Source organism: Ambystoma mexicanum, chromosome 10 (assembly GCF_040938575.1).
Source record: "Ambystoma mexicanum isolate Mex_15411 chromosome 10, UKY_AmexF1_1, whole genome shotgun sequence".
Lineage (NCBI taxonomy): Eukaryota > Metazoa > Chordata > Amphibia > Caudata > Ambystomatidae > Ambystoma > Ambystoma mexicanum.
Window position 1 is genome coordinate 259,471,120 of NC_090932.1, and position 23,759 is coordinate 259,494,878.

The following is a 23,759-nucleotide window of genomic DNA, read 5'->3' on the forward strand; positions in this document are numbered from 1 at the left end:
CGTATCGTAACCTGTGGGGGCAACACAATTACACAAATCCTGTGATTTCAGTCATATGTACCCCCTGTAAAGGCCGTCCCCAGAGGGGGGGGTGGCTAATGCTTCGGGAATTGTACATTACATAGCAGAAACATGCCCATATTCACATAATCACAGGTTTCGTTAAGCCTCCCCTATCCTGGGATGATCATTCGGAGCAGGAATATGTGTTTCCACAAAATTTGCAGCTTCCTCTGGGAACGTAAAGAAGTGGATCTTGTTTTGGAAGTGGATTTTGAGTCTCGCTGGGTACAACATAGCGTACTGAATATGTCTTTCTCGTAGCAGTTTTTTGATCCCCGTAAACATCTTCCTCTCCTGTTGTACCGCAAGGGTAAAGTCTGGAAAGATGCGTATTATATTAGCTTCCCACTGTAATTCTTTCTTTTCTCTTGCCGCTTTCAGAATTAAATCTCTATCCCTGTAGTTCATCACTCGGGCAATTATAGGCCTAGGGTAGGCTCCTGGCTTCGGTTTCGGGGCAAGGGATCTGTGGGCCCGTTCTATGATGAACATCGGCGACCACCCTGGATCACCCAAGAGGGCACGCAAAAGTTCCTCCACTGTCTTTTCCATGGGTGCTTTTATCGCTTCTTCTGGAACTCCAATTATTCGAATATTATTGCGTCTTGACCTCGCTTCTAAATCCTCGCATTTGGACTTCACAGTTCCCAGGTCGATCGCCATCTTCGAGACCGTGGTCTTCAGGGTTTCAAGTGTGTCTTCCGTGGCTGAGATTCTCGTCTCGGCCTCGATCATGCGTGAAGTGGTTTTGTCCAGTTGTGTTTTGATGGCCGCCACGTTCGCCGTTATCCCATCTAGCTTATCGTTGAGGGCCGAAAAGCCCTGTTGCATGGCGAGGTAGACGGCCTGGGGTTCCATCATCGTTGCCGGAGGGGTCTGTTGTTCGTGTGGGATTGTGCTCTCCGCCATCGTCACGCCTGGATCTTTCTGCAGTAGTGTCGTGAACTTATCAATGGAACCCTTACTCTTCTTGGGGCCGAAGCCCTTTGGCATTGTTCCCTCGGGGTCAGTTTGTCTGCGACACGAGCTGCAATGTGCGCTACGGTTCTGTGGCGTGATACTCTGATTTACTTCTGGCAAAGCGTGCCGAGTGGAGGGGTGCCGCCCGTCCCCCTATAAAATGATCCCATGAGTCCGCACCACCATGGCCAACCTCGCCTCGCGGTCGAGTTACGTGTTTATAGGGAGTTGTGTCTGTTATTCGCAGTTGTCCACGGGGAGCCAGTGTTGGCTCGAATCCGATCCGTCGTATTACAGAGGTATTGTTGGAGGAGGGTAAGAGGGGAGGATCGCCGGCGTTCTGGGGGTACACATATATCGTACTGCTCACTGTGCGTCCCCCCCCGTTGTGACCGCCCCACTTATCTGATCAAGTTGTCCGGTCTTCTGCAGTTCACCTCCCGGGGGCTCTGCAATTCCCGCGCGCGCTTCACGCGTGACACCCTTCCGGGCCGCAGGAGTCTGAGGGCCGCCGAGTGTCCGGGGCGGCGGGGGGCAGGTTAAAGGGGGGGGCACTCACGGGCGCTCAACGAGGAGCGGAGCGCCCACTGCCTTTCCAAGCTGGTTGTTGCACCGTCCGTTGCCAGCGAGTATCCGCGTTGTCGCTCGCCAGGCTCCTCCTCTCGCTCCTCGGCTGTCCCCAGGCGGCGCTTCCCTCCGTACGTGGGGTACCAATTCGGATTTTTCTCTGAAATTTTGCGATTGACAGACACCAAATTTCCCAGTTTGTTCCGCCGATGTTGGCACACCTTCTGTACAGTTTCTGTCAGGAACCGGTCATCGCAAGCGGTTATGTCGGCATTACGGCCTTGGTCCACGCCGGAGCTCACACGAGAGCGACCATTTTCTCTCGCCCGCAACAGCGCCCCCCATACTTCCCTGCTCTGAAAGGAGTGGTTCCAGACAGGACATTCACTGCCATTTCATGCCAATGAGGGGTGTTAGTACCAAGTTGACACATTGCATTACAAAGAGGTATTGGTCTCTGGTCTCCATTGTTACTTCCTGCACCGAGGCCTTCCCTGAGGCCTGCTAATTAACATTCTTCAGTATTCGCCACCACCAGCAAGATGTAAAAATGGAGATGCTAATCCATCGGACCTTGAAATGCCAATCAGGATACCCATGGCCAGAAGCTTTTGATGTACCCACAGCTGTCAGGTGTCAGCTACACATGATAGGGGAGGGTGGCGCTGGTAAGCTGTGTCAACCGAGAGTACATGACTATTTTTCTGCTGTGCGGTGAGTGTGGAAAATATGTGCAGGAATGGCCCCACATATTTTCCGGAGGTCGATATCCCATCATTCATTCTTTTAAATAAATCAAAAAGCCCAGGCGAGTGCACTCTCCCTGTGCAGATGGTCGAATTCCTAACAACTTTCCCTTTGCACCCCTTTGAATTCAAGATCCCTTAATAAACATAAATACTCACGCTGTTGACCCACATGCATCACCGCGATTGCTTCCAATGTGAAAATAAAGAGCTGTCAATTGCATTGTTTATGATATGTATGCAGGCTGCCTATAGTTGAAGACTGAGGTGTAGCCTTGGATATAATGAGCCAAGAGAAAAAAGGCTGCCTGCATACATATGCTGAATCGGAATGGCAACAAAGCTTAACACCTTGGGAACTCATATTATTCATACTCTCTGGAACACTGAGGATGAGATGCTATGGTGAGTTTAAAGAAAATGTACCAGTGAAAATGATGGCTCGGAGCCGTTATGATAATATAATCTTGTTGACCATTTATGTAGCATACAATGAGATGCAGTCAAACTGGCGGTCTTCTCTTGCTGAATGCTCCGACATAGTAATATGCTGGTACTTACGTCTCCTATGCTCGATATTCAGGTGGTTCAATGGAAAAAAGAAGTCCACCTCGTGCTGAAAAACATCTTCAAAGAACTTCTGCCGCTCCCTCAGTCTGAGCTGCTGCTGCGCTGGGTCCAAGTCCCTCAGTCTGGGGATGTAGTCCACCTCAGCTGCATTGGACAACAAGATGCTGATATTACATTCACAATTGAACTCATATTCATTGTTGTTCACTGTTCATAATTTAAAGAGTATTCCCCAATTTTACTGCATATGATTTGCCCAAATTTGATTTGATAACATTTTGGGAAAAGGTTTTTGCCGCAAATATATGTGGGGGTTGGGTTTGGGGTAGTAATTAATATGAAGGGATCCGTGGGGGCTGCAGAGAGTCTCCACCCCCCGCATATATTTGCGGCAATAACTACACAAAAAGAAAAAAGAAATTTGATCAAAACACATTTGGGAAAATACACACCAGCAAATAGGTATGTGGAAGCTGGTGTGCTCCAGGTTCCAGGAATGACGGTTGGGGACTGAATGAGAGAGAGCTGCATTTACCCTGTTCTCCTAGTCTACTTCTACTTCCTTTCCTGTAACATACAATAAAGACACCAGTTTGCTTCATGAATTAGAACATCTGCTGCACCGCTACACCACTACACTCATGCACTCGGCTCATCCAGCCCAAGTACCTAGTCACTATAATAACACACAACACAATGGTTATTTCCGGACTGTTCAATTTGGTTTATCATTCAATTAATCCTATCAAAGTTCGAAGGGTGAATGGTTGAGTTAGACTGGCTGAAACAGAAACCTTTGACCTGAATATAACACCCATACCTTGGCAACGGCGTTAAATAGGTTCACTGCATTGCTTGCTGCTCTTGTAGCTTTACGTAGTCCAGAATCCCCCTATCCCCTTAACCTTTTCTCGACACCCGCCAACAAACCACCCCCTTCATAAGCCTTCCGCTCTCTGAAAGCAACGCGTCTTGCCCTAGCAAGAACGGTAGCCTCATCTCCCTCTCCCTCTATCCCCCCACACTCTGTCACACCCGTATAGCACCCAAATCCCCGAAATGCAGAAATCGTCACTGGTCCTCTCCCTCGACCCTCTACTCCTCACCACTTCTCCATCAAGCCATCCTCCCAGTCTCTCCCTCCCCTACCCCCTCACGCTCCCCTCTCTCCTCGCCCAGTTTCCACCCTCTCTCTCTTGACTTCTCACCCTGTATACCAAAACCCCCTTCATCCTCCAAACTAAAATGTATTTTATTTTTTTTATTTTATTTATTTGCATTTATAGAGCGCACAACTGCCCTTAGGCATTGTGGCGCTATTCAAGAATGCTTACTCAGTTACATAAGTGCTTGAGAAGAGATCCATACATACATGTTACAAAGATACATGTAGACGGTTGCGGTTTGTTCAGTTACATGGTGCTTTCACAAACATATAGTTAGCTTAACCTATCTTACAGTTCAGCAGCAGTAAAAACATACAGTTAGCTTAACCTATCTTACAGGGCAGCAGCAGCATACAAGTGCATTGGTACGAATGGGTGGCATGGACATGTTGCCCAGCCTCATGTTGCAGGGCGGAAGCAGTATATCAATGCGAGGTCAGAGATAGGTGGCACCAATGAGTTGCCCCTCCCATTCTTGTAGGGTGGCAGCAGCATGTAAATACAGTAGTCAGATCAGGTGGCAATGACATGTTGCGCAGCCCCATGTTGCAGGGCGGCAGCAGTATACCAATGCAAGGTCAAAGATGGGTGGCACCAACGTGTTGCACAGCCCTTTCTTGTAGGGTGGCAGCAGCATGTAATGCAGTGGTCAGATCAGGTGGCAAAGACATGTTGTGCAGCCCCATGTTTTCAGGGTGGCAACAGTATACCAATGTGAGGTCAAACATGGGTGACACCAACGTGTTGCCCAGCCCTTTCTTGTAGGGTGGCAGCAGCATGTAATGCAATGGTCAGATCAGGTGGCAAAGACGTTGCACAGCCCCATGTTGCAGGGTGGCAGCAGTATACCAATGCTTGGTCAAATATGGGTGACACCAACGTGTTGCCCAGCCCTTTCTTGTAGGGGGGCGGCAGCAGCATATAAATGCTTATGACCGCAGCAGACAAGTTGCTCAGCCCTTAGTTGCAGGGCAGTCTCAAAGTGCCTATGCGAGGAGAAATTTAAATGGGATTGGCCAGGTAGTGATGGGGTACGGAGGGGAAGGGGGGTAGGAAGGAAGGGTGTGGAGAGTGACCTGGTGCAGCATATGGGCGACCAGGGTGGGGGAAGACAGTAACGAACATAAGGGCGACCAGGGGGATGCGGGGGGACAGTAACAAACATACGGGAGACCAGGGGGTTGGGGGAGACAGTAACGAACCTGCAGGTGACCAGGGGGGGTGGGGGAGACAGTAACAAACATACAGGCAACCAGGGGGTTGGGGAGAGACCGTAACGAACATGCGGGTGACCAGGGGGTGGGGGAGACAGTAACAAACATACGGGCGACCAGAGGGGTTGGGGGAGACAGTAAAGAACATGCAGGCTCCCAGGGGGGTGGGGGGAGACAGTAACGAACATGCGGGCGACCAGGGGGGTGGGGGGAGACAAACGAACATGGGGGCGACCAAGGCATGTTGGGGGAGACAGTAACGAACATACGGGCGACAATGGGGGTTGGGGGAGACAGTAATAAGCATGTGGGCGACCAGGAGGATGTGGGGGGAGACAGTAACAAACATACGGGCAACCAGGGGGGTGGGGGAGACAGTAACGAACATGCGGGTGACCCGGGGAGGGGGCTTACACTATTATGTCATGAAACTGGGGCATTTAGTAGTGCACATTCAAAACATTACAGTGCATTTCTCACAGTACTGTAAATTACGATATTTGCAGAGAGAATACATTGGTGTAACATGCATTTATGGTCAGTGGTGATGTCATAGAAGGTAGTTTGAGAGTAGCCATGGTAAGGAATGGCTGGCTATTCATGTTGATAGAGTTTCGGGAGGCTAGTCTTTGAAATAGAGTACCTGCGGCAGGGTAGCAGCGTCAGGAGCCTGGTCGAGGGGATGGAATCAGATAGGCACCGGCATCCAGGTAAGACAGGGAAAGACAGGACCCTTTCAAGCTGCCCTTACAAGTAGGCTCGGCTTCGCCTCCCGGCTCGGATGGGAGTGGTGATTAGATGCGGGCAGGCAGCCAATCGAATGGCTGCATGGTGGTGTGTGCCTCTCCAGGCAACTCCGAGGTTAGGAAGGCGGCGGCCAGCTTAAGCAAGGCTAAGAGCCTATTGTAGATCGTAGTGAAGAAAGAAGGGAAGGCTCTGTGCTCCGATGGAAAGTGGGCAAATCCTTCACCTTCAGGGAATCTAGCCACCTAAACCCCCTCACGCCAACTGACCCTCTCACCACTCTCCTGTCCCCCCTCGACCCTCCTCACACCTCTCACATATCTACCTCCACCTGCCTACTCTTCCCAGCCCCCACCGATGTAACCCCCTCACCCCGCACTCAAAATCCACTAGCACCCTGACCCTCTCGTAACCCACCTCATCCTAGCTCAGCCACCCAGAATGGTCCACTCTCACCCACCTCCCCACCAAACACCCACGCTCCTCATGCTCCCACTCCAAGGACCGCCACGAAGACCACATCCCCTCACAAAGTCACCTGCATCCTTTTTAATGCCCGCTCAGTAGCAAGAAAAAGACACATCATCTTAGACCTCCTGTCCTCTGACAAAACCGACCTAGTCTTTATCACCGAAACCTGGTTCTCCAACGACTTTGCCCCGGTTGCACATGAAGCCCTCCCCCCGGATACTCGCTCATCCCCCACATTAGACCCTCCAGAGGAGGCTGAGTGGCAGTCCTCTTCAATTCTCATTTCTCCGTCTCGTCGAATCTCAGACATGCATTCCCTCCTGTGAATCCCTTCTAGTTAAACTCTCGCTACCACGACCTTCTCCCACAGCTTTCTACTTACCTACAGACTCCCTGCTTATGACAGGCATTTCGCCAACAACCTATGTGATTCTATAGCTACCATTCCAGTAACTCACCCATCTGTCACACTCTTAGAAGACTTCAATATCTGGTTCGATTTTCTCAACAACCCCATGACTCACCCTCTGGTTGACAGTCTTGAAGTGCTCAACCTCTCCCATCATACGACTAGTCCAACTCACTCAGGGGGGCACACCCTTGATGCAATTTTCAGCTCCCATGACCTGGTTTATATATCCCGCCCAAAACTACTCATCTGGACCGACCACTATGTCATCCCCTTCTCTATCCACACCCTTGCCCCTCCCCATACAACTAGCCCTGCCCGACATAGTAACTCAAATGCTGGAACAAAGTGAAGATCCTTCACGACCTTGCGAAACCCTACTTCTTCATTCCCCCACAACGCCCGCCCCAGACAGAGCCTTAACCATCGACTTTTTTGACTCGTGGCTCAATGACTCAATAATTCCCCTCACCCCCTCGCACCCTGCTTCCTCACGGAATGGATCATCCCCCAAATGATTCACGTCCCACATGAGGGACAACAAAAAACAAAATAACTCTCTGTAACGCAAATGGCGAGTGTCTAAAACCGATCTCAGCAGATCCATGTTCGCCTTGCGCTATACTGTAACAGCAAGGCTGAAATCTGTAAGGCCAAAAAAGCCTATTACAATAAACAAATTCTCAACTGTGGCAACCGGAGCAAAGAACTCCACATGATCATATCAGAATTCATCAAACCCGTCTGCATCTCTACCTAATCCACCCCATCTCAATCACTCTGCGATTCCCTCTCTGTACACTTCTACACCACCGCTCTTGACAGGCCGACCTCCCTTAACACCAAACTGTCCCTCCTCTCCCCCTCCCTCCAAAGACCCCCCCAACCCCATTGCCCCGACACGCAATTCCCATACCTTCGTCTCCTTCAAACCCATCTCTAGTGACAAGTTCCTTGACCTACTTTCTGCCAGCAAACCATCCGGGTCGCCCCTCGACCCCTGCCCCGCTCATGTCCTGAAAGAAATATTCTCATCTACATGTGTAGGAGAACATGCAAGAGCCATACTAAATGACTCCCTTACCTCTGGCATCTTCCCTGAAGCCTTCAAAATAGCACATGTCAAGCCTTGTCTTAAAAAGGCATCCCTCGACCCGCTTGACCCCAAAAGCTACACACCAATCTCCAACACCAGATTCCTTGCAAAACTCATCAACCGAACAGCATACTCCCAGCTCAAAACCATTGTAGAATCCAGCGGTCTCCTCGACCCCGCACAATCTGGCTTTAGACCATGACATGGAACTGAAACCACTCTGACCTCGAACTGGGATGATCTCAAGGTCACTGCAGACTCTGAAGGATGCGCTGCACTAATTCTCCACGATTTCTCTGTAGCCTTTGACACGGTTAACCACTCAATCCTCCTTGACCGCCTCCCCTCCCTTGGAATACATGGCACTGCTCTCAAGTGGATCGCCTCCTTCCTCAGCAACAGGAAACAAATAACCCTCCTCTGCCCTTTTGCCTCAGTTGCTTGCTTGGTGAACACTGGAGTACTGCAAGGCGCATGCCTATCTGCTCTCGTGTTCAACCTCTATATGACCACCCTTCCTGGAATCATCTGCATGCACAACATCTCATGCTACAACTATGCTGACGATACCCAAATCATTCTAAGAATTCCCAAATCAGGCACCAACCCCCACCCAGACCTCGAAGACTGGCTTCAAGATATTGATTGATGGATGACAATAAACCACCTCCTCTTAAACCCCACTAAAACAGAATTCATGGTGTGCTGCAACACTGCCCTTCTACCTCATCGGCTCTGATGTTGCCCGTCCCTAGGCCCACCTCCCCACCCGTCCGACACATTAAAAAACCTAGGCTGCACTATGTACTCATGCCTAACAATCTCCCGTCAGATCAACAACGTGTCAAAATGCTGTCACTACCACCTCAAACTTCTCAGATGCATCTTTTCCTACCTCTCCTTCCTGAACAGACTTGCCGCAGTTATGTCTATTTTGATGCTGAGACTGGACTATGCTAACTCCCTATACCTAGGAGCCCCGGCATACCAACTCAACAAACCCAAAGAGCCTAAAATTATGCTGCAAAAATGCTCTTTGCCCTGGGTCCTAGAGACCACATCTCACCAGCTCTCCGAACCCTCCACTGGCTCCCTGTTGGACAAACGGCCACCTTCAAGATCCTATGCATCACTCACAGAGCAGTACACAAAACCAGCCCTCTATACCTAGAAGAGAAAATAAAACCATACCTCCCATCTTGCACGCTAAAATCAAGCACTGCCCTCCTTCTAGTAATTCTACCTGCTAACTGTGTCATGATTGGAGGGTCTGCCTTCTCAACCTTGGCCCCATCTCTGTGGAACTCGCTTCCCCCTCATTTTTGACACACCCAAGATTATATGAAGTTCCGCAGAGCTCTAAAGACGTGGCTCTTTCCGTATATACCAACCACGATCATCCTGGAGCGACTAAACCTACCACCAATGACTAATGCTCAATACAATCCCGAGCAATGTTGCCACTGAATAAGCCTATTGACTCGCTACAAGCGACCCACGCCTGAAATCCGGAATATCATAACTCCACCCAAACACTCCCCTCCACATACCACCATGCTTACTCTCTACTCTACACCATCACACAATTAGAATGCAGCTACACCCCTCGATTAATTTGGCCTAGCGACTTACATACAAACACTACCCCGTGGACACCTCATCACACACAGCTATATCCCATGACAATCCAGCCTAGCTGCTCACATAAGCGTCCTTTAGGCCTAACGCAGCCAGAACCATTCTGGATGTCCACCCGCCAGACTGCACACATCCAACCGATATCATAACCAGCACACCTAACGCTAGGATGCAGCTACCATCAGGCAATTACTTCAGCTGCACAGTTAACTGATGCATCCATGCACCCTCGTACACTTTCCTCTCTCAACTGACCTGGACTACGCTCCCCGAGGGTGTTCAACCTACCAGCGTTTTGAGGTCATACCAATGATATATAGAGCGCTATATAAATGCCAAATAACATAACAAATAACATAACAGAATCAGGTGACTATATGACCCTTTGGTCATTTTACAATTCCAGCACTCGCAGCAGACCATAATCATGCCTCTTTACACGCAACAAGTGCACTGTTAGACATGTTTTTATTTACATACTGCAAATGAGGATCATATTGCTTTAGATCATAAGGAAGTGAAATCGTGTATGTTTTGGGACGCTTTAATTGTAGGGTGATTAACCAAGATGGAAAGGGCAACCAGTCTCTCGACACAATCCAGCCAGTCTCTGATCTGAATCAAGCATGGTGTTTCATAGCCTCTAGGATGCAAACACCTCCACACATCATAATCTACATTTCACCTCTATATCTGGGATGGATATAACTCTTTCTTGAACTTGGCCTCTGTGCTGTTACAAATGTCCTTTGTGACGGACAGCAGTTCCAAAATTGTATAACGTGCAAGCAGGAAATGGTAATACATGCATATTTGTTGCAGCACAATTGACACAGTGGCAACAGATCTGGGCCATTTGATATGATATAGGTTGTGTATGTTTGAAATGTACAAAGTGCTTTTTTCAATGTACCCAATGCCCTTCATAAGGGCTCTTGCATTATTGTGCTAATAGCTTAGCTGATAGAACTCCTGTACCTCTAGCTTAACCGTCTTTATGAACTGCTAGCAGTAATGCAGCACTCATTCAGCTCTCACAATCCTCCTCTATCCTCACCTGTTATGTACTCCTGCCTCAGTACTGAGGCATCTAAAAAACTCCCACAATGCATTTTATCTTGAGTTGTTCCATCCACTGCAGTCTCCCTAGTGAGACAGTAACAGAGCTCTTTGAATTCACATATACACTGACTTGCACGACGCACTGGCCTCCACGAGTGAATTCCACTGCAGGTCTTTCACGATGCACATCGGCCCAATCTTGCATCAAATAATTGTATAAATGTCCTGTGACACCCACAGAGTTCTTGCAAATCACTTCTTGTCCTGCAGTAGCACGGAGACGAGTCTTTGAAGGTGCTCCCACAATGCAGCTCCAGCCTTAGTTTGGCCAACCTGGTCTTTACATACTAATGTACCCACATAGGTCTTTTGATGCATTTTCCTTGTGTATCCCATTTTATCTAGACATCTTTAGCGCTGCAAAAATCACTTTTAGCCTAACCTTCAACATGCATTTGCATCACAGCACCTCCACAAGGAGAACTCATATAATGCACATCTAGTCTGATTTCACCTGAGACATTGTTTCCCTGTACAGAGACATCGGCAGACCTCACCACAATGCACTTCTTTCCTGACCTAAGTGCTTGTAAACCAGAGCAATATACACCCATTAAACACTCATGGCCTAATTTTCTAGAAAAACCTAATTTGACGCGGGGTAACCTAAGTGGCTCTCATCATTTGCACAAGCAGGTACGCCGCCATTTGCCCTTCAGATTTCACTCTGCAGTGCAAAGTAAATAAACACTGACTGGCATGCTGGCATGCCAGGCAACGTTTATTGTTTGTGAGTGCTGCTTGCCATGCTCGCATTGGCAAATGGCATTCACAAATTAAATATAACCCTATAGACATGCTTGCACATCGGGGAGGGTTTATTCCAACTTGGAACAAGGTTTACCACGCACACATGACAGACAGTGTTCCCAATTGAAACGAAACCCTTCCCAGCATGCGAGCATGTCGGGGAGGGTTGAATTGTCATTGTACACACTCCCTGCCATATGCGTGTACAATGGATCCTGATTGGGTCTGCCTGCTTTATGCTCGCCCATCAAGCAGGCGGACCCCATTGGGAACTCCAGGAGAATTCATGCCAGTGCAGATGCTGGAGCATTTGTATGGTTGAGAGGAAGAGAGCGGTGGATACGCAAGTTGCATTCCGCCCCTCCTTTCCGCCAAACAAATAATTTTAAATGAGCTGTGGCATGATTGCAAAGCGTTAAAGCTTTACTCAACGTTTTTACGTCTTCCAATCACATTATGGCTCAAAGGAAAATGATCCCCTCAGAATTTTCTTCATTTTGGACCCGCATTATGCACTTGTATCCCAGTACTGGACCATCCTGACAGCTCTTTCAATCCACCTTTACTCTGATTTAAGATACACCTTGGCATCCGACTACTGACACATCCACAAAGGTTTCACAAAGCACAGGTTTAATAATTTGCCATATGGATAAATATCACACAGTACTGAGAAATAAACAGTGGCAGTGTATGAGCAGTGTGTCTCGTGTCTGCTTACCTGCGGGTTACTCTGCTAAGCTGCTAGAATCGTTACAACCTGTGCTGTGGAGTCTTCTGTCTATTTCCAGGATTTGGTGTTCGCGAGTTAATCCTTTAAAATCACACTGGTAGTATGGAGCGCACACGGTGTGTGAGCAGTGTGTCTTGTTTCTGCTTACCTGCTGGTTACTCTGCTGAGCTGCTAGAATCTTTATGACCTGTGCTGTGAAGTCTTCTTTCTATTTCCAGGATTTGGTGGAGGAGGGCTAATCCTTTAAAATCACACTGGGAGCATGGAGCGCGCGCGGTGTGTGAGCAGTGTGCTTCGTGTAGGCGTGTCGGCAGTGGAGCCGGAGATTGGGAGAGGGCTTTGGCGAGACGTTGATCTCTGACTGCAGTTGCCGATGCGTACCCATCACCAACTCCATCTTCAAGATGCTGTTCTGACAAGCCCGATTCAGCTAGTCGAGATGACCGTGGGGTCAGCGGTAAATGCGCTGCCACTGGTTTGTGATTCTAAGACATTGGAGGGTGGGGTTGCAGATAAAACTTCATGCCGTGAGGTGCAGGCAGAGGAACTCAGTCCACATAATCCTGATGGGCCTGAAACAATAATTCGAAGGGATTGTGTCCTCCGACGTAGTCCTCATCTTAGATATCTCCTTCCAGCTCTGCTGGCCTCGGAAAATTTTTTCTCTAGAGGGCGCTGCGCGTCGACGTTCTCCGAGTCGATGTCCCTCGACAGCCGCCGTATCGACGTCGACGTCATCCTGCCTATAAAGGCCGCGCGCAGCGTCCGTTGCTCAGTTCCGTTTTTCCGCGCTTACTCAGCGACTCGGAATACTGTTGCTCAGTTTTTGTCAAGTTAAATCTATTTACCTCGAGTTATTCGATCCATACTCGATGGCTTCTTCGTCGGAACCGACAACTCCTCGATCCGGCTTCAAAAAATGCCGAGATTGTGGGAAAAAGATGTCGCTGACTCCCTCACAGAGTTTGTCTGTGTTGTTTGGGAGCTGAACACCATTGTTCGGAGTGCGAGGACTGTATGTCCATGACAGCTAAGGCCCTGAAGGAGCGTAGGGGGAAGCTGGAGAAAGGTAAGACTTTTAAAGCTTCTTCTTCGTCGACGAAGTCGAGACATTCGTCTCCTCGTCACCATTCGCGTTCCAGGTCTCGGAGTGGGTCCCATCACTCCTCGAGATCGAAGCACTCGAAGAGGAGACGTCGAAGATCCCCTTCTCCGTCTTCCTCTTCCTCTGTTTCACCAAAAAGAATCCCTTGCCCCACGAAACATAGTTCCCGGGCTGAATGGGAGGAATTCCGCAAAAATATGATGAGCGTCTTCGAGAAAGCGGCCTCGACCCCCTCGAAGACTGCCGAGAGCGATGCTCTGGTCGAAAGACCCGAAGGTCAAAAACGCCGCGAGTCGCAGTACCCGGCGAAGGAAACCTCTCGAGCGTGTCTCGAACCCTCGAGTAGGACTATGACCTCCAAACCTTCCTCGAAGGTTCCGTCGACGCCGTCGACGAAGGTTTCGTCGACGCCGAGGTCGGTGTCTTCGACGCCGTTGTCGAAGGGACCTTCGACACACGGGTCTGTCGACTCGACGCCAGCTTCAACACCGGCATCGACGCCAAGAAAAGTCACGGTCACGACACACCCAGTGACTATCCCCAGGTCCTCTATGTCGATGGCTTCGAGATTGTCGAGTAGAATCCCAATTCTGTCGAGGTCATCGAGGCCTCCGCCTTTGTTTTTGACGCCACGCTCGAAGCCTTCGACGTCGGCGTCGACGACATCGACGTTTTCGAGGCCGATTATGACAAGTTCGGCACCCTCTGCCTTGGAAATGGGATTTACACCCTTTATGAGTTCAGAACAATTGAGAACTATGTCCTCAATTATGGAAGAGGGTGAATTGTCTGAACAGGAAGACACATTTCAGTTGCAGGGACCTGTAACCCCAATTAGAGAGGAATTTTCCTCTGAAGAACGCAGGTTAAAGGATCTTCATGATTCCTTACATGAGGCAAGTGGGTTAGACACTTCCCCTGAGGTGGAGTTTGCTAGGCCAGACCCGGGGAGCATGCTGAAACCCCCTATAGAGCCTTAATGGCCAGGATCACAGAGTTTATGGGGTGGTCTGCACCTTCACAATCTTTCCAACAAGATGACCTCACGGATATTCTTGACAAAGGCCCACAGGAGGATCCTGTGGTGCCTTTTCATAAAGCTCTTCAGAGGAAGATTATGACGAACTGGGAATCCCCAGATGTCGTCCCGGCAGTAAATAAAAAAACTGTCTACAAAATATAGGGTATCCTCTACAGACCCGGAGTTTTTGTCAAAACACCCATCCCCAGAAAGTCTGTTGGTACAGGCAGCATCTTCTACCGATGTCAAGACGGCTTATCCTACCGTCCCACAGGACAGGGACGATAAAAAATATGATGCTATGGCAAAGAAAGTTTTTTTGGCATGTAGCATGGCGTTAAAATCTGTTAATGCTACTTGCACCCTTGCTAGATTCAGCCATACACTTTGGGAGTGTGCTTCTACAGCGGCTGACTGCATCCCGGAGGGAGAAGAAAGGGAGGCGTTCCTGAATATCATACAGGACGGTAAAGACGCTATGTGCGAATCCCTCCAGACGGGCATTGATTCGGCTGACAGTATCAGCAGAGCAACGGCGGCAAGTACAACAACCAGGAGATTCGCTTGGTTGAGAAAGTCTGGTTTTGCCCTTGATGTGCAAGCCAGGCTCTTGAACATGCCATTCGATGGCTCTTCTTTGTTCGGGAAAAAGGCGGATGACAGTTTAGAGAAACTGCAAACTTCAAAAGCAGCAGCAAAATCCCTAGGCGCTGCAATCCGTCAGACACCTTTTCGTCCCACAGGAACCTCTGCGAGGGGCAAGTCCTTTCGCTTCTACTACTCCGCATTCGGAAGAGGAAGAGGACGTCCGGCTCAAAGGGGACAAAGAAGAACTACCCGAGGTGGACGGGGTAGATATTCAAAAGCCGCAGCAACAGCAGGTGCCTCTTTACCATCGGCATCCGCATCAGCCGCTCCAAAACCACTCTGAGGACTTCCCTCACAGGCCACCTGTAGGAGGCAGGTTGACTCAACATCTGGCGGAATGGCAGGCTATCACGTCAGATGCTTGGGCATTGGAAACAGTTGCCCAAGGTTACTGCCTGCCTCTCCTACGCATACCTCAGAGTCATCCACTGGGGATCAGCTCTCAGAAAGCTCCAGATCCGCTCCTCTTGCAGGAAATTATCGACCTGCTAGAGAAAGGTGCCATAGAACCGGTACCTGTAGCGGAGAGGAACAAGGGCTGGTACTCCCCTCATTTTCTCATTCCAAAGAAAGACGGAGGACTGAGACCCATCTTGGACTTGCGAGAATTGAACAAATTCCTCAGGAAAGACAAATTCAAGATGGTCACTCTTTCTCAGATCCTCCAGGCCCTTCAGTTCCAGGACTGGTTGGTATCTCTGGACCTTCAGGATGCTTATTTCCATGTGCCTATCCATCTCAAACACAGGAAATACCTGAGGTTCGCAATTGGCAACTCTCACTATAAATTTCGAGTGCTGCCATTTGGGCTGACCTCCGCCCGAGGGTCTTCACCAAGTTAATGTCGGTAGTGGCGGCAAGTCTAAGGAGGGAAGGGATTCACGTCTACCCCTACCTGGACGATTGGTTGATCAGGGCTGTCTCTTCGGAACAAGCTCAGATCCAGCTAAATCACGTGTGCCACTCCCTTCACAAACTGGGCTTCTCCCTCAATTTAAAGAAGTCACAAATGATACCACCACAGAGACTCCAGTTCATAGGAGCGATCCTGGACACTTCCCTGGGAAAAGCCTCGCCACCAGAGGTGAGGGCTCAAGATATTCTACAGATGGTTACCAAGTTCCAAGATGCCCAACGTCTCCCAGCCTTCGACTTTTTGAGGTTGCTAGGCCTCATGGCATCCTGCATTTTCCTAGTGCCAGAGACTCGCCTGAGAATGAGATCCCTCCAGTGGGCACTGAGGACTCAGTGGTCACAATTCTCAGGGAGAATGACAGATCTTCTTCAGGTTCCCGACAGGGTGGCTCGAGACCTTCAGTGGTGGGCCGGTCAGGAGAACATTCTGAAAGGAGAACAGTTTTGGCAACCCTGGCCGGAGATAACAGTAGTCAAGGATGCCTCACTCACGGGGTGGGGAGCCCACGCCAACTACTTGACCATCAGCGGTCGTTGGTCTCCATCGGAGTCCAGACTACATATCAACCTGTTAGAGCTGAGAGCCATCAGACTTGCGCTGAAGGCGTTCCTGCCAGCTGTACAAGGGAAAAACGTCCTGATAATGACGGACAACACAGTGGCCATGTATTACCTCAACAAAAGAGGAGGCGTAGGATCACTACCCCTGTGCAGAGAGGCGATGCAGCTCTGGTTTTGGGCAATCCAAGAAGGAATCTCTCTATCGGCAGTTCACCTAGCCGGAGAGAAGAACTTGACAGCGGACGCTCTGAGCAGGCAGAGCACAGTCTCCCACGAGTGGGAACTAGCTCAGGAAGTCCTTCAAGAGATCTTCGCCCTTTGGGGATCCCCTCAGGTGGATCTGTTCGCCACCAGCGTCAACAGGAAATGCGATCTGTTCTGCTCAAGGGAATTTCTCCCGAGAGGAGCTCTGGGAGACGCGTTCATAGTGGACTGGGAGTTTCCGCTTCTGTACGCGTTCCCACCGGTCCCTGTCATTCCTCAAATGATCAGGAGGTTGAGAAGATTCCGGAGAACCATGATCCTAATTGCCCCGGATTGGGCCGGGAGAACGTGGTACCCGGACCTTCTAGACTTGTCCATCTGCCCTCCAATTCGACTTCCACTCAGAGAGAACCTACTCTCACAGAAGGGAGGTCAGGTTCTCCATCCAGACATCAAAACCCTCAACCTTCACGCTTGGCTTCTGAAAGGTTGAGGTACAAGGATTGGGACCTACCTGATGATGTTATGGAGGTGTTGCTTTCGGCAAGGAGGCCAGCAACAAAGTCTTTATACCGCTGCTGTTGGAACAGATTTTGCAGCTGGTGTAGAGAACAGAATATCGACCCTTTTTCATGTGGTACACCAATGGTTTTGTCCTTCCTTCTATATTTGGCGAATTCAGGCCTTCAAGTTGGCACCATTAAGGGCTATCTCGCAGCGCTATCCATCTTTAAGCGCACTGCGGAAGAACCATCCTATTTCAAGTTACCCTTGGTAATACAGTTTCTAAAGGGGTTAACCAATGTTTATCCCCCAAGACCATTCCAAGTTCCCCTATGGGATTTAAACTTAGTACTAACTTTCCTGATGGGCACACCTTTTCGAACCACTCCATTCTTGTTCGCTAAGATTCCTTACCCTTAAAACTGTTTTATTAATAGCACTTACATCTGCTAGAAGGGTGAGCGAATTACAAGCTCTTTCTTGTAAACCCCCTCACGCAATATTTCACAAAGACAAAGTTGTCCTGCAAGTGAAGCCTAATTTCCTCCCAAAGGTGGTTTCTGAATTCCATATCACTCAGAAGATTACCCTACCATCTTTCTATTCTCCTCCTCATCCGGGGAAAGAGGAAGAGAGGTTACACAGGCTAGACCCTAGAAGGGCTTTAAGTTTTTACATCAGTAGACTAGCCAGGATAAGACAGGCAGACCAGCTGTTTGTAGGTTACACAGGTCACAAGCTGGGGTTACCAATAACTAAGCAGACCATTTCCAGATGGATCATTCTAGCCATTCTGGAATGTTATAAACTAGCAGGGAAAGAGCCCCCTCAAAACCTTAGGGCTCTTTCGACCAGAGGTATTGCAGCTTCATCGGCCCTCAAAAGAGGCGTGCTGGTTAAAGACATCTGTGCGGCTGCTACATGGTCGTCTGTCCATACCTTTACACGATTTTACAATTTGGATTCCTCCTCCAGTCAAGAGACTAGGTTTGGAAGGGCTGTACTGCATTCTATTCATCAATAGAAGACAGCGTGAAGTCAGTACTCCCTCCTCCAATAATAGAATACTGCTATGGGAGCCTATCTAAGATGAGGAATACGTCGGAGGACACAATCCCTTGGAAGAACAAGTTACTTCTTACCTTGTAACGTTCTTTCGATGGGATGTTCCTCCGACGTATTCCTCATCGACCCTCCCATCCATCCCCGCAGTTCTACTTCCCTTGTTGTTGCAGCTTACGCTCCTTCAGGGTGATTAGTCTACTCCAGAAAGTATTATTGTGGGCTACAAAACGGAACTGAGCAACGGACGCTGCGCGTGGCCTTTATAGGCAGGATGACGTTGACGTCGATACGGCGGCTGTTGAGGGACATCGACTCGGAGGACGTCGACGCGCAGCGCCCTCTAGAGAAAAAATTTTCTGAGGCCAGCAGAGCTGGAAGGAGATATCTAAGGTGAGGAATACGTCGGAGGAACATCCCGTCGAAAGAACGTTACAAGGTAAGAAGTAACTTGTTCTTCTGCACAGCAATTTTGCAGCAGTGACGCACATTACCACATTGCATTTGAATTCCCCAATGCTTATGCAGGAGGAGATGGGTGGGGATAAATTACCCCCAAAGACCTTAATTCTTGCAGGTGTCCCGAGGTACCTAAAGCCATACACTGTGGCATAGAGCTGGAACATGGGGAAACTTTATTGGTGGATTTACCGGCTGACTGCAATCCCTTGGACCGCATATCTGCTATACTGAGCTCATCAGCAGATTTGACGTCGGTAGAGGACTCTTTCCAACAGGGCTCCGACCAGGCGGATTTTCAGGCAGTCTTATTAAACTGTGAAGGCCAATATTCAACCTTGATGGCTCGTTTATCACGTGACATAGCAGACATTGAAATGCAAACTTCTAGCTATAAGAAACATTATGATTTACGATGCTGGCATAATGTCATCCAGCCCAACTCCCCTGTGCTGGAAACCCTGTCAGGGACTCCTAAAGTTCAGGGGCGTCACTCGTCTAACCAATTTCATCCTCAAACTCCACCCATGGGGGAGAGGAATACTGCTATCTCATACCTCAATTCCTTTGTCTCCCCGAGTGACAGGTTGACACCTTAATCTGGGTATTGGAATGAGAAATTAGAACAGGGACAGGAATTCTATCTCTGTCCAACCACGATGTCACAATTTCAAAATAATGTTATGGCGGTCTAACCATCCTTATGGCTCTGTTTGCTAAACTTTGTGAGCCACTTAATGATACATTAAAAGACCATACGACTCCTATGGCGATGATGAGCACCAAGCTAATATTTCTGGAAGGTTTTGTTAATACTGTACATAGCAGGCTGGATAAGGAGGCGGAAACATCATCACAATGGCAAAACAGACTACGTGATTTAGCTAGACATGAGCCTCTCTACAAAAATACTTTGATGGAGGCCCTTCAGGAGCATTGTAAATTGAATGAGATCCCACTTTAGGTGATGAACTACATCTATTAAGTCGTTGTTTAAGAACTCAGAACAAACACCTCAAATTCTGCTGCCTCACTTGGAATCATAGAGCCTGCAAGGGGCTCCAACTCCACTGTGCTTAGCCCAATACTAACAATTAACCAGGAAACGCTAACCGAGGCAGAACCATTGAAAAACCTGAAGACTCAGAGTAGAGAGTTTGTTTGTTTTATTATTTGTAATACGCGCCAAACCCGAGGGTATCAGGGCGCAGAAGAAAGATGAACATTTTCAGCAAGTCTGATGGAAAGCCAGATGAGGGGCGCCAGGGGGAAATTGAAGCAGTGGTAGCCCCCAAATCGACAACTCAGGCTACCTAACAGGCCTCCCCATCAACCCAGACTATGGAGAAGACGAAAGGGGGAAATATCAAACCATTTGAGATATTTGGGAAACAGGTGCAATTTAACCTAGCGGTCTTGAAGACTAACCCAGTACACCAACAACAGAAAAAATCCAAAAATCAACAAATAGCAAGCAAACCCAAGTCAAATTTGTCAAAAACGTTTGTAAGAAATCTGAGGACTCATCCGCTGAAGTCTGCAATTGATCCCAACAAGACCGAAACACAATCTGATCGAATTCAAGCTAAGGGGATTAAAGCCTTCTCTGGGCCTCCTATCCAGGAGCCACAGGGTGACAAGCCAGCGGCTCAGGCGTTGGAGGAGTCCAGTCTCACGGTTCTGCTAGAAAATATCACTATCCATGAAGACTTAGGATGCTTGGAATTCCCGGTTTTTGGCTGGGGGTAACACTAGCCTGATGGTCATAGCTAGGTCATATCCTCAGTCCCAGTTGAGCTGATGAGGTAGAGAAGAGTGGAGACTCGAGCGACCAGCTTTGTCACTCTTGAGCAAAAAAGGTTGGTCTTGGTTGGGAAAGCTAACTTCAAACCTGGAGAGAGACAGAATTTTAGGCCCCCAGGCCTAACAGGAGTAGCTGACAGTTCAAGGCGATCAAACGTAGACCTGACCCAGAGGAACCGATTATGCTAGAATAACTGCTGCCAGTAGACGACAATTTGATTTTGAATTGGTGAAATGTTTGAAAACTGTTGCACCACATACCAAAGTTAAGAAACAAACTCTGAAGACATTCATGTGGTTCCATTGGTAAATAAAAAAAGGACGGACTGGGTAATTATGCACCTAGCCTCCCCTCTGATAAAAGCTATGCTAATTGAAGTAGGCAGTGACCTACTGCCGCTTGGGTTTGAACTTAGTGAATATGAAGCTGCCTTTGAAGAATGGTATGGTATAAGTTTGAGTGTAAAACGGGATCGCCCATCGCGGAACGGTTGTCTAAACCTAAATCTGGCAACCCTGTGGGAAGTGAGCTAGACAAGGAGAGACTGAAAAATCAGTATCTGCCCCTAAAAGTGAGGGTCGATGGAGCCAAGCCTCCAGCCGACAAGTTCAAGAGGTGCAGGATAATGACGCCGCTAACAGGGCTTTACAAGATTGGTCATGGTCGGCGGGAGCATTGGCTGCATCTACAGATCATTAATGCCAGGAATTGGATAGGATCCCTGAACTCCAAATAGGATCCTGGAATGCTAGGGGTTTTGTGCACCTAATACACCTAATAACAACAAAGATCTAGGTTTGGGGTCATATGGCATCTTATGCTTACAAGAAACCTGGTTAATGGCCAACCCTAGCTGGAAGGGTTTTCAATGCTTCCTAAACCAAGCTAAAAAAGGCACAGCAGGAAGACCATACTCAGGCTTGATAACTCTCATAAAAATAGGAAAGGAGTTTATGATAAGGGAAACATATAACCCCAATCTATTTGTCCAAATATTGATCTTGGAGAGGAAGCAGCTGGGTTTTGAACATATAATAACTATTGTGGTATTCAACGTATATTGGAATGGGCCATGAGCGATGAAGAAGTCTTCATAATCTCCATTGATGGGGAAGCTGGATGTGGTTTATGCTGTTTATAAAATTGTGTGCATAATAATATTCAGTGATTTAAATGTAAAACACCTGAATAGACAGGAGATCCCGCTTTTAAGGAATCTACTGGATTATAAAGCCACACTATGGCTGGACGAAAATGGAGCACGAGAGTTGCATATGTTGAATGGCCAAACCAAGGGCGACATTCCTGGTCAATGGACCTGCACCAGAGGTGATCAGAAAGCTTGTATGGATTACTGCTTCATCTCAACTAACATTGTATGTCACGTTGATCTGTTTAGGGTGGTCCCAATGGTAACAAGTGGCCACAATATGTTGGAAGTGAGGTGTGAAGGGTGTGTTTTTACTGCACTAGAAATGCAACCACAGCCCGTGACCTTTTTCTCCCAGGGAGGGCATGGACTAAGGATAAATCCAATGGAGGTCCCGACTTTCACAGCTAAATTGGTTAAACATCTGGAAGGCCTTAAACCAGTGATAGAATATGCCTGGCTATGAAAGGACTTTGTTGCGCTAAGTGGTGCGCAACAGTGTCCCAGATTTAAACCCAGGCATATCTATAACCTGGAGGTAGTGGAGGCAAGGAGAAATGTAAACAAGAGGCAATTTTGGGGTGGGAGCACTTGATAAAAAAATGTAAGCAAAAATACAGAAACTGGCTGATTGAAAACAGAGGACACAGAGCACAACATGATACAGAGGAGATGCTTAAAATGATCTGCAAAAGTAACACCAAAAACCTGTAGGAACTGTTAAATAATGATGGCAGAGTCCAATCTGCTGTGAAATCCAACCAGGTTTCTGAAGAAGCATGGGTAGCCCCTTTTACATCTCCGTTTTTGGTACCTTCATACAGGGAACCTATGGAGGACATTATGACCTCAACAAAATGTTCACTTGAATTTGATTGTGAGGACATTGAAGATCTAATTAAGAAATTAAATTCCTCACGGCTCAGGTCCTGACGGGATGACTAACACCACGATAAAGGAAGCCTGCATTCCCGGGCAGAATTTATTACCCTAATTTTGAAATAGGTGATGGCCACTCGAGCCATTCCTCAATCCTGGAAATCGATGTTAATAGTTCCAATCTTCAAGAAGGGCGATAGGGAAGATCTGAAGCATTATCGTCCCATCGCTCTTCTTGATATCATGGGTAAAATGTTTGCCTTACTTCGAGATCTAAACAATTGAGCTATCAGTTCTGATCGGTTAGATCCGAGAGAATCAGGATATGTCAAAGGGGTGGGCACCAGTGTAAATATTTTTTCTACTAAACCTGTTGAAGCTAAAGGCGATTAAGTCAAAGTCTTGTTACTATCTAGTCTCTATTGATTTAGAGCAAATGTTTGGCAGTGTGGATAGAGAGAGGCTGTGGGGGAAGCTCAATAACTGGGGATGCCCGTGCCATCTCGTAGATGCAATTAGGACTGTGTATTCCGGAACATCTATTGAGGTCAGAATGACAAGGCAGGGGTTGTTAACAAAGAGTACACACAAGGGACTAAAACAAGGCTGCGGTCTAGCCCCGACCTTGCTTAATTTACATATTATTGATCTTGCTGAATCACAGAATGGTGTTTGTGCTTTCCCCCCGAAAGTTCAACAATCTCCCATCCCTTGGATTCTTTACGCCAACAATTTGGTCATCATATATAAAACACCAATAGGCCTCCAACGTAGGCGAAACAAGTTCATGATTTACACAATAGAAAACAATCGAAGAGTGAACATTAAAAAAATCTAACATTTCGGCACTAACAACCGCCCAAAGGGGGAGAAAAAAACAAAAGGGGAGATGCCATTGGACATTGGGAGGAGAGAGGGTCTCTGAAGTAGATTCAATCATGTACTTGGGGACTCTGGCTAATCGAAATATAAATGAGCGAGGGTGGTATTTAGTCCTAAGAACTAAGGTCAAGAGGTTGGCAGCCCAAGAGATGGTCTTACATAAACATTATGGCAAATTCACAACTCCAATTCTATCATTCTACAAACAAAAGGTGGTTCCAGTTTTAACTAACAGAGCCAGCCAATGCTATGATAAATCTGCCCTGGCAAATGTGGGAAATGCTAGATGGGTGGTTCTGGAGATGTGTGTTGAGGT

General features: G+C 48.1%; 1 protein-coding gene across 4 annotated transcripts in view; it reads right to left on the reverse strand.

Annotated features, from left to right (window-relative positions):
* Nucleotides 1-23,759, reverse strand: part of LOC138491336 (dysbindin domain-containing protein 2-like) — a 554,316-nt gene that overhangs the window by 279,611 nt on the left and 250,946 nt on the right. For all 4 annotated transcript variants that reach the window (XM_069617813.1, XM_069617810.1, XM_069617811.1 and 1 more), the window contains exon 2: nucleotides 2,898-3,050. In XM_069617813.1, coding sequence (XP_069473914.1) covers nucleotides 2,898-3,050 — 153 coding nt within the window. The remainder of the gene's footprint in view (nucleotides 1-2,897; nucleotides 3,051-23,759) is intronic.